General features: G+C 60.6%; 7 protein-coding genes across 7 annotated transcripts in view; 2 read left to right on the top strand and 5 right to left on the bottom strand.

Moving 5' to 3' along the window:
• Positions 1 to 62: 62 nt before the first annotated feature.
• On the bottom strand, positions 63 to 518 carry ACA1_127660 (uncharacterized protein; the record flags this gene model as incomplete). The annotated part of the gene is made up of 1 exon (XM_004333240.1): positions 63 to 518. A coding segment is annotated over one exon (456 nt), but the record flags the coding sequence as incomplete, so codon positions are not given.
• A 471-nt stretch (positions 519 to 989) lies between these two features.
• Positions 990 to 1495, bottom strand: ACA1_127650 (uncharacterized protein; the record flags this gene model as incomplete). The annotated part of the gene is made up of 2 exons (XM_004333239.1): positions 990 to 995; positions 1193 to 1495. 2 exons carry the CDS (start codon positions 1493 to 1495, stop codon positions 990 to 992), a joined length of 309 nt encoding a protein of 102 aa, XP_004333287.1.
• A 214-nt stretch (positions 1496 to 1709) lies between these two features.
• On the bottom strand, positions 1710 to 3477 carry ACA1_127640 (glycerophosphodiester phosphodiesterase family protein; the record flags this gene model as incomplete). The annotated part of the gene is made up of 6 exons (XM_004333238.1): positions 1710 to 1978; positions 2053 to 2163; positions 2242 to 2337; positions 2481 to 2565; positions 2684 to 3186; positions 3294 to 3477. 6 exons carry the CDS (start codon positions 3475 to 3477, stop codon positions 1710 to 1712), a joined length of 1248 nt encoding a protein of 415 aa, XP_004333286.1.
• Positions 3478 to 3874: 397 nt separating this feature from the next.
• On the bottom strand, positions 3875 to 4882 carry ACA1_127630 (WH2 motif domain containing protein; the record flags this gene model as incomplete). Its single annotated transcript, XM_004333237.1, has 1 exon — positions 3875 to 4882. One exon carries the CDS (start codon positions 4880 to 4882, stop codon positions 3875 to 3877), a length of 1008 nt encoding a protein of 335 aa, XP_004333285.1.
• Positions 4883 to 5232: 350 nt separating this feature from the next.
• On the bottom strand, positions 5233 to 6444 carry ACA1_127620 (DNA repair protein alkB, putative; the record flags this gene model as incomplete). Its single annotated transcript, XM_004333236.1, has 5 exons — positions 5233 to 5356; positions 5578 to 5758; positions 5848 to 5996; positions 6069 to 6282; positions 6351 to 6444. The coding sequence occupies 5 exons, from the start codon at positions 6442 to 6444 to the stop codon at positions 5233 to 5235; spliced, it is 762 nt and encodes a 253-aa protein (XP_004333284.1).
• Positions 6445 to 7875: 1431 nt separating this feature from the next.
• On the top strand, positions 7876 to 12899 carry ACA1_127610 (core histone h2a/h2b/h3/h4 superfamily protein; the record flags this gene model as incomplete). Its single annotated transcript, XM_004333235.1, has 3 exons — positions 7876 to 10308; positions 10399 to 10482; positions 10611 to 12899. The coding sequence occupies 3 exons, from the start codon at positions 7876 to 7878 to the stop codon at positions 12897 to 12899; spliced, it is 4806 nt and encodes a 1601-aa protein (XP_004333283.1).
• A 300-nt stretch (positions 12900 to 13199) lies between these two features.
• The window catches only part of ACA1_127600 (uncharacterized protein), a gene marked incomplete at both ends in the record, with an annotated part of 1076 nt that continues 288 nt past the window's right edge, over positions 13200 to 13987 (top strand). The window contains 3 exons of the mRNA XM_004333234.1: positions 13200 to 13475; positions 13593 to 13644; positions 13753 to 13966. Of these exons, the coding sequence (XP_004333282.1) occupies positions 13200 to 13475; positions 13593 to 13644; positions 13753 to 13966 (542 nt within the window). The remainder of the gene's footprint in view (positions 13476 to 13592; positions 13645 to 13752; positions 13967 to 13987) is intronic.

Genomic DNA, 13987 nt, shown 5'->3' with positions numbered 1-13987 from the left:
AAGTCGTCGGCGGTGAGCTTGATGGAGCGCAGGAGGCCCTTCTCGATGGTGGCGACGTGCACGAGCGGCCTGGCGGTCCTGCACTGGCGAATGTCCTCCAGCAGCGGCCGTACGTTCCACCGCTTGAGCGCGAACGGCTCCCGGGAGTTGAACAGTTCGGCGACTTGGCTCTCGCGCACGTGGGCGACGTGGCGCAGGCGACCGGTGGCGGTCATGCGCGCGAAGCCGCCGGTGCGCACGAGGTGGGCCATGAGGGCCTCGCGCCGCATGTGCACCTCGGCCACCTGGGCCGGCGTGAGGGCCTGCAGCGGGCGGTGGTGCTTGAGCTCGCCGTCGGCCTTGAGCCGCTGCTGGCGGCCGGTGGACTCGAGGGCGGGCTTGTGGAGCAGGTGGCCCACGGTCTGCTTGACGCCGCCCACGAGCTTGTCCTTGACGCCCTCGAGCGTGAGCTTGGCGTCGTCGAGCTTCTTGTTGGCGGTGCTCTTCTTCTTGTTGTGGTTGATGTCAGTCGAAGCCATGACGATGATGTTGTTGTTGGTAGTTGGTGTGGAGTTCTTGCTGTCGAAGTATGTGCTTTGTTTTTGATGATGAGATAGGGCTGCTTCTGTATTTATTGTGGTGGCCAGACTGGCGGAGGCAGGTGAGAGCAAGGGAAAAACGAGGGGGAATTCATTGTTCTTGGAGATGATGGATTGTCTTGTGTCCTCACGAAACAAGAAGTTTAGAAGAATTTTAGGCAGAATTTCCTCGGACTTGGGCACCATGGTGTAAGCTAAAAAATGTTGCTAAAATGTTCGTTATGCGCATCAACAAGTGGTATGCAAAGCTTGCCTAGGAGTGTTGATGGTGATGGTGGTGTCCAGCGCCGACCACGGTGTAGTTGTTCCTGCGGCGGCGACGGGCGAGGGCTACGCAAAGGGCAGTGCCTCCAACGCACAGGGCCACGCCCCCAACCACGACGCCCACAATGAGCAGGATCGCTCCCGTGCTCAGCGCTGCCAAGAGGACATCAAAGTTAGGGTGAACGACGGTGAGTGGGGGAGTTGAAAGTGGGTCGAGAGGGGTTCGTACTGCAGCTCGACGAGATGCACAACACTCCGCCCAAAGAGCACGAGCAATCGTACTGCCCACCAAAACAAATGTCAGCACCAAGACTTGATGCATGGGGGGATGCAAGGTGAGAAGCACGTACATCGCAGACGAAGTTGTCGGAGCGGCCGACGACGCACTCGCAGTAGGCCTTGCTGTTGATGTCCGGGTACTTGATGGGGCAGTCAGAGTTGTCGTTGTCCCTGATGGTCATCGCGCCCTTGCTTCCGCCCTCGATAGAGCTCAACACGGGTCCCTTGGAGTAGTAGCCACTGTTGCTGTGCTCCCCCTGTTTCCTCAGCGTCATTGCGCCATCGCTGGCCGAGTTGTTGGCGCCGTTGTGGTCTCCGGTGAGAGGAGAAAGAAGCAGTGAGAGAGCGATGAACACTGACGCCAAGCCCTGCATGACGGTCTGACGGTGTTGGTTTGGCGAGAGTAAAGCGCTCTCTGCCAAAGAAAGCCTTGGCTCCTTTTATAGCTCATAAAGACGACCCCCAGGCGCATAAGAATGTAGGTCGCGCTTTCCCTTTCGCTCGCCTAACGCAAGGGACAGCGAATTAGGAAACGATAATTCCACGCTGCTATTTCCTTTTTCTAGTTTTTATTTAGAACTAGACCAATCAAGCGCGTTTCACTTTGTTGCCACTTCGACTGGTGGATGACGACGATGACGATCGCTTGCGGGTCGTCCGTATGGCGCTGTAGAGCCGCCTCGCCAGGCAGACGGCCAACGCCAGCAGCGCGAGGATGACGAAGACAAGAAAGTAGACGGCGCCCAGACCGAAGGCAAAGTAGCGGCACACGAGGGTCACGCACTCGTGCAGCTCCTCCGCCTGCGCCAGCGGCTCAAAGTGGCGCCACCGCTGTTGTTGTTGTTGGTTCGACCCAACTGAGAGAGAACAGAGGGTAGTCAGCCCGGCCCAGAGCATGGAACCTGAAAAGAAGTGACGATGCACGGGGTACCTAGACCGTCCGCTTGAGCTGAGTCAAGAGCAGCACCAGGCATGTCGTATCCCATTTGCTGCCAGACCGCATAGGCAACGTCGGGCCGATCGGTGATGAGCCCGTCGATGCCTGAGAGCGGGTGAGAACTAACTAGTTGCGATGGGCCACCCACCGGTGTAGTGCGAGGTTGCTGTGGGGTCAACGCACCCTTGGCAAGCAATCGCTGCATGTAGCGCGCGTCGTTGACCACCCAGTAATGGACCTTGGCTCCGATGGAATGCAGATAGTCAATCATCTCCGCCCCTTCCATTGGGAAACCGCCCACAACTTCATTTCAAGCCCGGCCCGCGCACGCGTTATCAGTCACACTGGCCGAGCGCTTCACAGCTGTGCCCCCCCAATCACTATCTACGCAGAAGCAGCAGGCGTAGCGTGTAGGTACTTACTTGTTGGGAGTTGGTAGACCTCGGCCGGCGGCAGCCTGAGGCCTAGGCAATAGTCGAGCGTGTTCGCCGCAGACCCAAGCAGTATCTGTGCAGGTGTGATTGGAGATACACACATCGATGGCAGCGATCAGAATTGAGTAGGACATGACCTCTTCAGTGAGCCCACGTGGAGGGTGCGGTGGGGACTAAGGATGGACAACGACCTTGATCCGCATGTTGGTGGCTTCGGTTTCACAGGCAGCCGTGGCGATGGCGCCCTGCGTGATGTTTCGGAAGTGGTCGATGATGTCGCAGTACCGGCTGGCGACCACGAATCGAGACGAGTAGTTCGGCTGCCGTTGCAGGTGCTGCCAGGTGAGCTCCGCGGCCAGGCGCTCGCGGTCCTTTATCTCCACGTTGATCCACTGGTCGGGGAACGCGTCGAGGAACTGGTCGAAGGTGGGCACGCGAAGCGGGTGCGGGCCAGCGACGCCTCCGTCGCGGTATGGGTAGGAGAGGCCGCCGTCGTGCGTGTAGCGGTAGCCGGCGTCGAGCGCGAGCATCTCCGCGAGGGTCTTCTGTCGCACGAGCCCGTAGCCTTCGGTCGTTCGATTCACGTTCTCGTCGTGGAACACCACCAGGCGATTGTCGGCCGTGAGGCGTACGTCCATCTCGAGCACGTCAGCGCCAAGCTGGAGCGCTGAGTGGAACGCGGGCAGTGTGTTCTCTGCATTGCGCAGACATAATCAACACATGACACACACACGACACACGCACGACACAGAGGCCCTCAACGCCAATCGACTCGAGAAGAGGAGTTGTGTGCGCAAGTACCTGGGTTGAGGTAGCGCGAGCCGCGGTGTGCCAGGATGAGTGGTCGCTTGGCCTGGTAGAGCCAGCTGTTGGAGGCTGAAGGTGCTGAGGTGGAGGCCAGGGCCGCGTCTGCAAGCAGCACCACGAAGAAGGCTATCAGAGTCACCCAGCGGTGGGCCGGCACCCCTGCGTAGAGGTTCGGCATCACTTCGAACCACACGGAGCCGCAGACGAAAGATCGACGCCGCCTAATCAACAAGGTAAAAATGCGATTAAATTCTCGAAAATCGAAAATCAAATCTGCTGCGAGGCCTGGCATCGAAGCACCTTGACGTGTCAATACTGTTCGAGGAGAATCCGCCGTGACCGCAAGCCGTCTTCGATCTTGGTGTGCTCCTTGTCGGTTTCTTCTACGTTTTTTCCCCTTTTCCCGCAAGAAGGTAAGGAACAAGCAGAGAACCAGTTGCAGATGATGTTGTTTTTATGTACATCATACGTCCAAGGAGAAAGAAGAAGATCTTAAAAGCTTACATCCAGTCGGATACCCCACCCGTCGCCACACCTCCCTTGCAGTTGTCGTGCTGTAGCTCGTCGACGAGGGCTTACACGTGCTTGAGCTGGGTGCCCTGGCGGACCTCGGCGAGGAAGCCCTGCCTGTCCAACCTCTTGAGGTGGAAGTCCTTCTCGATGAGGGGCTTGGACTTGTCCTTGGTCTCGACGTGCTTGGCGTTGGCCTTGAAGCCCTTCCTCACCTCGTCCAGCAGCGGCCCCTTCTCGAACTTGTGGACGTGGACGTTCTTGTCGAAGAAGAGGTTGGGCTTGGTCTTGTCCTTGGTCTCGACGTGCTTCAGCTTGGGCGGCGCCGCCACCTCCTTGAGTAGAACGTCGTGTTGCTGGTGCAGCGCCTTGAGGCCCTTGAGGAGGTCGAGCCTGGGCGCCGATCGATCACGGACGTCCTGCCTGTTGATCTTCTTCAGGCGCTTGATGTTGTCGGCTCGCCTGATGTCGCTGAGCAGGTTGGGCAGGCGCTGCTGGTCGCGCTTGAGCCGGAAGTCCTCCTTGGTGAGCTTGATGTTGTTCATGAGGCCCTTCTCGACCGTGTTGACGTGCACGAGCGGCTTCCTCGTGCGCTTCTGGCGGATGTCCTCGAGTAGCGGCTTCATGTCCACCCTCTTGAGGTTGAACTGCTGCCACCTCTCGCCCTGGCCCTTGGGGGAGAAGTACTTCCTCACGTCGGGCTCGCGCGGCTCGACATGACGAAGGCGAAGGCTCTGGCGCTCGAAGCCGCCCATGCGCTGGAGCTCGGAGAGGACGGCCTGGCGCTTGAGGAAGACATAGGAGTCGACCCTGAGCTCGCCCTCTTCTTCTTCCTCGCCCAGGCGGCCCTTGCCCTTCTCATGCTGCTCGCGGCTGCGGTCGCCCATGGCGCGCTGCTGGGCCATGGCGGCCTTGAGCTCGGCCTCGCCCTTCTCCTTCTGCTTGTGGCCCTCCTTCTCGAGCCGCTCGACGCCGAGCAGGCTGCCCACGGTCTCTTTGACGCCACCGACGAGCTTGTCCTTGTAGCCCGCGACGGTCGAGACCTCCTCTTGCTTCGGCTGCTGCTTCGACATCTTGTGATGAACTCGACTAATGAATGTGTGTGGTGCTGATGTGGTTTGGTTGTGAGAGAAACTAGACCCAGAGTGGGAAGAGCATTTATACCCAGGGCAGAGGGCCGCCATTGAGGGGACACAAGAAGACCTGACCTGCCACCTGTGCCATGGCCCTTCTCGAGGGGAAGGTCACGCCTTTTTCATCACTTTGCCTTGGTACGGAACGGCCACTTGCTCTCTATTGGCCATCTGCGTGATATGTGTACGAATTTTGGTTGGTCACGCTTTATTCGTTCTTTCTGTCGACGAAGCAAATCGAAGAAATTACCTCCTATTCGCCGCCTCTTCGGCGGAAAGCCGTTGCGTTCTCAGGCGTTCCCCGCGCTTTTCGCAACGGTGCGGTAGGTGAGCGAGACGCGTCGGGCGCGCGGTGTGTGCTTGCCCGCCACGATATCCGCCCTCTTGGGTTCGATTCCGTGCTGCCACCCGTACCTGTGCGTTGGTACGAAACAACGCACACGATCACGTGTGAGTGTGAGTCGTGATCCAGACCTCAACGGTAACACAGTCCCTCGTATTCGCTCCAGGTTTCTCCATCCCTCTTCATCGCCCATGGCACTCTATGGATGGTCGGTGACACGACCCACCACCATGACCAGGGGGGTGTGAACCGCTCGACCACACACACACTGCAGAGCAAACGAGAAACGAACCTGGCCTGCCCTCGGAGCACGACGAGGGAGCGAGGGCGCAGCACGACTGGGATCTTCTCGCCGGTCTCCAGGCTGGTGAATGTCATCACGCAGGTGGAGAGAAGAGAGAGCGACACGACGCAAGGTCCGAAACAGTGCGTCTTGTCGATGTGCGGGTTGATGCCTTGGCCTGGAGTGTACTCTGCAGAGGACGAGAGATGGGGTGCGAGGTGAGCCCGGTGGTCGCGACGACTGCAGCGACTGCGTGTGTGGCCAGGTGTATTGCGAAACCGTTGATGATGAGCTGATCGAACTGGGGGAGCCCTCGCTGGCGCATCTTCTCAATTATCTGCTGAGCGAAGACGGGCAGCTCTATCGGAACTGATGTGTTGATGTCTTGCCGCGAGTAGTCGAACTCGTAGCCGTAATGTTGAGTGCGCCTGGTAACAACGTGGCCACGGGTGTCAACGCGCCCACGTAGTGGCGTCAATTGAGAGGTTCAGGAGGCGTGCCTGTGTAGCTTTTCGCTCCATTCTTGTGCGTCAATGGCCTGAACGAGTGCGCGCTCCTCGTCGGCTGTGATGAAGTCCTCAATGTACTCCAGGTCCGGCGGTAGCGCCGCGGCTTGCCGAAGCCCTGATGAAGACGAAGACGAAGTGCTGGGGGTGTACGCTAACGCCAGTGGCGGAGCCGAGTCCGTACTGGTGGTCGCAACCGGCGCCCACCCTACCCGTCCGCACAACTCGTCAGCAAGGCCGCGGTGGCGGTGGTGGTTGGGGGGGGGAGATGAGCACCTGGCACGGCCGGCTTGGCACCACCTCTGCCCCTCCCGCTCGGCTTGCCTCCTCGGCTGCCGCCGCCAGGCTGTACACGCTGGTTTCGACTCATCAAGGCAGAGCTCGGTCCCCGCTCGCAAGCCACCGGCAGAGGCGTGGGCAGGGACGACCACGTATCGTACGTGAAGTGGTTCGCAGTATTTTCTGTAAACGTGAAAAAAAAATATAAATAAAAAAGCAAGAAGTAGAAAGAAGAGAGGGAAAAGAGATAACTGAAAAAACACGTAAATAACGTTTGGGGGCGAGAGGACACGCAACTCTTGTTGTGTTCGCGACTGCAAGATGACGGACATGAAGGAACTCATACGCAAGCGGCTGGGCCTGGCAGCGGCTGGGCCGGCGAAGGCCGCACCAGAGAAAGAAACGCCGAAGAAGATAGAAGCGGATGATGGTGCAGCTGGGGAAGCTTCCGACGTGGACCACGAGAGCGAGGGACCACGACATGAAGAAGAAGAAGAAGATGACGAGACACAACCTTCAGTCTGTGACTGCGGGAAATGCCAGGAATTCGTGGCGACGAAGCGACCAACGCAGACATCGCAGAGCGCGGGGCGGGGGCGAGGAGGGAATAGAGGAGGCCGAGGGCGAGGGGGCAACCCGTGGGGCACCCCACCCAGCGGCAATCACGCGACAAAGGAGGAATCGGAAGATGAAGACGACCACACGCCACTGGGATCCACCACTTGCGCTTCGTGCGGTTGCGATTTGATCAAGCATGTCGTGCCGGGCCAGCTAGAGGACGAGGATGGGTTTGAGGACGAAGACTACGACCCCGTCTACGGCGAGCATGACTAAACACACCTTCACCCACCGTGCCGTGATCCTCGGCCTATCTTTTTGGCGCGTAATTAATTTCATTCCTGGCATTCCCTAACAATTCCGCGGTGCAGAAAATCGCGAATGGCTAAGAAATTTCTGCCAGAGCGAGTGTCGACAATTGTATTATTGTGTCGACAACGGCCGAGGCAACCTCGGTAGAGCAGATTATTGGAAGCCAAGGCAGCACATATCGAGTGACATCATCCATCGACCCCACCGACAGCGAGCACTCTCAGGCCTCTTCATGAGTAGTATAGGCAATTAAATCAGCCCTTATTATTTCCTCTTCATTCGCTCTACTCTTTTCTTTCAACTTTAGATTATACGAACCAATTGACACCTCTACTCCTTCACGTGGACGATTACGTTGAAGTCTCAACAAGGCGAAGGCGTTGATCGATTCGTAATTTATTGGTGAGGTGGGAGACGACGTACTTCCATCATTATTATTCTTATTCACTCTTCATTCTATTTTTATTTATCACATCTGTCCATAGCAATTCATCCTACCTCTACATCATCTACCATCATCATCATGTCTGCCGCCCCACCCAGCTCACATTCTACGGACCAACTCCTCACGCCCGACCGAAATGCCCTCGCGAAGGTGAAGAGGAAATCGTCTCTCGCATCGTCACTCAGCTCAATCAACCCCATGAGCAAGATGAAGGCGCGAAATAGCAACAACAACAAGATCTCAGCCTCACCTCCCAGCAACTCGCCCACCGACGTCCCGCAGCTGGGCACCAACTGGGGCAACATCTCGCGTCATCTCTCCAGGTCGTACGAAGATGTGCCGCATACGGGCGGCGATCCTCAGGCCGATCTCACGCTCGCCGGCGGCCAGTACGCCTCCAGCTCCTTCGACGACTACATCGATCTCCAGAGGCGCGAGAAGGAGGCCAAGCGGAAGGACAAGGAGGACAAGGACGCCAAGAAGCGCGCCAAGGAGGAGGAGAAGCGCAAGAAGAAGGGCGACAAGGCCGAAGCCAAGAAGGAGCGCGAGCGCGAGAAGGAACGCGAGAAGCAGGAGGAGGCCGAAGAGTGGGAGCGCGGCTCCGAGCAGCAGCAGCAGCCGGCCGAGAGCGAGAAGGAAAAGGAGAGGAAGAAGCGCGAGAGGATTGCGTCGTCACTGGCGCGCATCGGCCACAAGGGAGCTCCGGGTCCGGCGGACGAGGTGGGGGCGCAGACGTTCGTGCGCTACGCCGAGAGCGAAGACGAAACGCTGAGCATCGGCAAGAAGCGCGACAGGGACGCCGCCGTCGCCACGACCATCGTCACCAGCGGCCTCCCCGACGGCAGCAGCGACGACAAGCAGCCGATCGAGCAACTGGCGGTGCTGCAGCCGCAGAAAGAGAGCAAGAAGAAGCGGGAGAAGGAGAAGGAGCGGGACTCCGAGCAACAGCAGCAGCAGCAGCACAACGATAAGGAGGAGCAGGCCACGTTCGACCAGAAAAGCGAAAGGAAAGAGTCGAAGAAAAAGAAGGAGAGGGATAAAGACGAGCCGCCGCTGCAGCAGCAACAGAAGGTCGAAGACGGAGACGAGGACAAGAGCGGCGGAAGCGACAAGGACCGGGAGAAGCGGCGTGAGGTGCGCAAGAACATTTCGCCCAGCGAGGAGAGGCGCAAGCGCGACAAGCGCGAGGAGAAGATCAAGGCCGAAAGAGCGAAGGAAAAGAACGAAAACGGAGCCGGGAGCGATAGCGAAACGCCCGCGACGCCCGTGGCGAAGAAGAAGCCGCTGGCCGGAAGCAGGGAGGGCAAGGCGGCGAGCAAGGCCGCCAAGGAGGAGCTTCGTGAGAAGAGACGCTCGCTGGAGAGAAAGACCAAGGAGGGCGACCTAGCACTCGGCCAGGTGACTGGTGCACCACCCACATCGACCGCGCTCATCGTCGTCTCCAGTGGCAGCGCCCCTGTGGAAGCGGAATCGAGCGGCGGCAGCGCACGCAAGGTGTCGGGCGGTGCCAGCGCTCTTGGCGGCGGCGGGACCCAGCCTGACCGTGAGGACTCAGGCGAGTTCTATCGGCACCTGAGCGAGGGCGTCCCGCGTATCCTCGACCAGGTTCTCACGCCCCAGCGCGTTCGACGCGACAAGCCCGAGGCCGCAGGGGCACTCCCGAGCACGACCGAAGAACTCTCAAGCGCGACCGCCGATGCCGAGGCCGACACCGAAGCTGCCGTCGAGCCGGGTGCTTCCGACACCGAACCGCTGGCGGCCGACGTCGCAGCGTCGGGACCGGCCAGCGCCGGCTCCGGCATCAAGCTGACCCGCTCTACGCTGGCCAAGATCCTCTTCGAGGAGCCCGACGCCGCAGGGGCATCCCCCGTGGCCACCGACGAACTGCAACGCGAAGAGCCGCCGCTGCCTGAGGTGGAGCAGCCCATGGAAGACGAGCCGTGGGCCATCTACCTGGGAATGGTGGGTCCGAACGCAGACGACGAGGAGGCCGAGGAGGAGCTGCTGCACCTCTACCAGCAGCAGCAGCACCCGTTCAGCGCCGAGGAGCTGGGCGGCGAGACGTTCGTCACGATGCACGACGACCTGGCGCTTCCGCGCTCGCAGTCGTACTCGCCGACGCTTACCGCGGCGACCCGCCCGATGCCGATCGGATCGCCCCTGCGCGTGTTATCGCCCCCCGGCAGCGCGCCGTCCGAGCGTGCCAGCAGCGCAGCAGTCCACTCGACTTCGCCGTCACCGCCGCCCAGCGGCCTTACGATTCAGCCCTCGCCGCGGTCCCAGTCGCCGCCGCCCAGTCCACCGAGACTGGATCGACCCACCCCGCACCGCTACCTGCAGCCCGATCGCTCGATCACGCCGCCCACGGCGTCGACGTCGGCTTCGACGTCGGCGCATCTCATATTGTCCGACGCGGACCGGACGACTAGCGCGCCGGTGCTTCCCCCGTCATCGCTGGGGAGCGGTGTCTCAGCCATGACTGCGCTGCCAGCGCACCTCCACATCGACCCGTCGACAGACTACCGCAAGGCCATCGCTCGCGTGGCTGCGCAGCTCCACCCCGACCTCGCGCTCTCCAAGATGAGTCTCGTCGTCATGAACAAGATCGTCAATCTCGTCTTCGACCGGATCGCAACCTTGGTACTTTCCTCTTCGTGAGCTCATAATTTGTCTTTGCCTGGACTGCAGCCAAGGTCGCTTTCTCACGCTCCTCCATCTTCTTCTCCTCAGGCCGCCCAGTTCGCCCGCGACAACAAACGCAACACGGTCACCTCGCGCGAGATCCAAATGGCGGTTCGCCACGTGTTCGCTCAGGTACTGCCCGCCGCCACCACCACCTCCTCCTTTTTCGATTATTTCTGGCCTCGATCGGCGCAGATGCGTGAGCACGGGAGTTAGCTTACGCTTCGTTGTTGCTTGGTTGATTGGTTGTACCTGAGCAGGAGGGCACGAACATGGCAACGCATTGTATCGCCTTCTCCAACCAAGCGGTGCACAGCCATTTCGCCCTCCAGGAGAAGATCAAGCGCGAAGAGGAGCGAGTGCTGCTCGCCGCCGAGCAGCCTGCAGCGACGGCTCCGTCGGAATCCGCCGCGCGGGGTGGTGCCGATGCTGGCAAGCCGGCGCCTGTCGGCGAAGGACTCAACGCGGACGACTCGATAGCCGTCGCAGGCGACCAGATTTCCGCCGACGCGCCCGCGCCGCTATCGACATCTCCCGAGACCGGCAGCGCCCTCGTGTATGCCACGGACGGCGGGGTGGTCGATCTGCGTCGGCCGAGCTACGGTGCCGACTCGACCAGCGGCCACGACGAATTTGTGCCGTACGACGTGTCGGTCCCTGACGCCGTCGTCGAATCCCTGTTGCCGACGGCCGACGAGACAACCGTACAAAGCGGCAGCAGCAGGCCAGGCCCCGACGAGGTGTTGCTTCTCCGCCAGCGAATGATGGCGGAGAGGAAGGCGTCGCTCGCGGCGATACTGGACGGCTCGGCCTCCAGCGCGGGCGGCCAGCGCAAAGCGGGCCGCGAGGAGAAGCGGACCAGCGGCACCGACCAGTTCTACCAGATGATGAGCCAGGGCGCCGAGAAGAACCTCCAAAGCGGCGGGGCCGTCAGCAGCAGCTCGGACAGCGAGGTCGACCGACCGACGAAGAAAAAGCCGCCGCCGACGCACCACCGCGACACGAAGAGGGACGGCGCCGCGGGCAAGAGGAAGAAGAAGCCGTCGACGCATCAGCAGCAGGGAGCGACTACCCACAGCAGCGGCGAGGAGCGCGACAGGGAGAGGGAGAAGAAGCCGGGCAAGCACAACGGCAAGCGACGCGGGAGCGCGCGCAGCCTGAGCAGCGGAAGCGAGGACGAGGGCCGCTCGAAGAGCCGCTCCAAGCGCGGGCGGGACCGGAGCAGTAGCAGCAGCAGCAGCAGCGACGGTGGTGGCGGAGGCAACAGCGAGAACAGGGACAGGCGCATCCGCCGCAAGCGGAAGGTGCGCCGAAAGCACCACCCCTCGTCGAGCAGCGACGATTCGAGCGAGAGCGAGAGCGACGAGGCCACCACGAAGCGGCGCGGCAAGAAGGAGCGGGACAGGGAGAAGAGGAAGAAGCGCCGGTCGGCCAAGATATCGAGCAGCAGCGAGACTGACAGCGAGCGCGAGAGGCGGCGCGAGATGCGCGAGAAGAAGCGGAAGGAGCTCGACAAGCTGGGCGAGCTGAGCACCAGCGACAGCGAGAAAGAGAAGCGCCGACAGAATCGCCGCGACAAGCGGCGGCTGAAGGAGAAGGAGAAGCAGCGTGCCAATGCCAACGCGAGCAGCGACAGCGACCGTGAGCGCAGGCGTGCTAAGAGGCGAAAAGAGAAGGAGAAGGCGAAGCTCCACAACGGCGGCAGCAGCAGCAGCAGCTCGGACACCAGCCCCGACTCAAAGGAGCGCAAGCGGCGGCGCAGGGAGAAGAAGCGGAAGGAGCTGGAGAAGCTGGGCGAGCTGAGCTCGAGCGACAGCGACAAGGAGCGGCGGCGGCGCGAGAAGCGAGCACGCGAGCGTCGGAAGAAGGAGGCGCGAGGCGGCGGCAACAAACTGACCACCAGCAGCAGCGATACCGACCTCGCTGCCGACAAGGACCGAGGCAGCAAGCAGCAGCGCAAGGGCGGCGCAGGCAGCGGAGGCAAGGACAAGCGCGACAAACAGCAGCAAAAGAGGAGGAACAAGACCGCGTCAAGCAGCAGCAGCGACACGACTGACCACGACAGCGCCGCCGAGCGTCGAAACAAGACGAGCGCCAAGCAGCGCCGCCGGATTAAGCGCGCCGCGGCCGAGGCGGCTGCCGCCGCCAGCAGCAGCAGCTCGGACGCCAGCTCGGGGAGCGACACGGCCGGAAGTCGGCGACGCGGCGGCGGTAGCAGCAGCGACGACTCGTCCGCGGCCGAGCGCAAGGCCGTCGCCGAGAAGCGGGAGCGCAGGAGGAAGCACAAGGAGAAGGACCGCGAGCGGCGGAGGGAGCGCGAGGACAAGTACAAGGACCCAGCCCTGTCTGCTGCCGTCGCCGCCACGCCCGCCACGCCGCCGGGCAGGAAAGACAAGGACAAGGACAAGGAGGGCGCAACCGCTGCCAACGTCGGCGGGGCGCCGGGCAGTGCCAAGCCGCGCAAGCCGAAGCCCGCCGTCGGCGGCGAGCAGCGACTCGCGGCACCGCACGACCCGCACACGCACACACGCACACCCTCGCGAGGGTGAATGTAGTTTAGCTGAGAGAGTTTTCGTTCTTTTTTGAACTTCAACAGCCAACGGTTCCCAACTTCTTGTTGCAACCTCTCTGTTTGCTTCGCTCTGCACTTCTTATTGAGCCTCAACACCTCCTCCGATTTGTCCGTCTCTTGTTTCACTTAAAGTTTGGAATGGCCATTGGCCTTTCCCCTCTATTTCGGAGTTAGTAAGGCGGTGGCGCCTTAAATGGAGGAGTAAGAGGAGAGTACCACTGCAACTTATTTCCTCCGCTTGCAAGACGTCAAGGACCTAACAACAACCGCTCACAAGATGCAAGGCCTGGCTTCGATATTCATCGCCATCTCGCTCCTTCTTTCACCTCTCACCGGAGACCACAACAGCAACAACAACAATGTCGCCAGGCAAGATCAGACCAACAACAGCTACGGCACAGGTCCGGCGGTGACTTCGATCGACGGAGGGGCCAAGGACGCGATGACCATCCGCGACACCGACAACTCCGACTGCCCCTACAAGTACCCGAACATCAACAGCAAGGACTACTGCGAGTGCGTCGTCGGCCGCTCCGACAACTTCATCTGCAACGTGCGCGCTTCTCACCCCCCCCCCAATATGTTCATCTTTCATTCCTCAACTTCTAGTTTTTTTATCTGGAACACTATGCTAACTTTCTATTATTTATTCTTTTTTATTTGCGTACAGTACGACTGCTCGTGCTCGTTCGGTGGCGTTCTCTGCGTCTCCTCCAGCTGCAGTACGTACACTACTTACGTGCAATATATTGTGCAATATATTGTAATGAAAGATGTGTTGCAAACAAGTTTAGCTAACCATGCAACAACTTTTTTCCCTAATTGTGCAGCGTTGAGCACGGGCGCTATTCTTGTCATCGTGGCCGTCGTCGTCGTGGGCGTGGGCGCATGCAGCGCCTGCGTGGGCCTCTGCGTGCGCGCTGCCCGCCGCCGACGAACCTACGCTGTGGTGGGCGGCGGTCACGCCACCGTGCACCATCATCACCAGCCCGCTGTGCCGCAGTACGCGCAGCAGCCCCAGCCGCAGAGCTACATGTACCAGCAGTACCCGCCCCAGCAGCAGGC

The sequence above is a fragment of the Acanthamoeba castellanii genome (genome assembly GCF_000313135.1).
Source record: "Acanthamoeba castellanii str. Neff unplaced genomic scaffold scf7180000084696, whole genome shotgun sequence".
In the NCBI taxonomy this organism is placed as follows: Eukaryota; Discosea; order Longamoebia; family Acanthamoebidae; genus Acanthamoeba; species Acanthamoeba castellanii.
The sequence above is the reverse complement of the archived record's forward strand: the minus strand, read 5'-3'. Positions and strand labels throughout refer to the sequence as shown.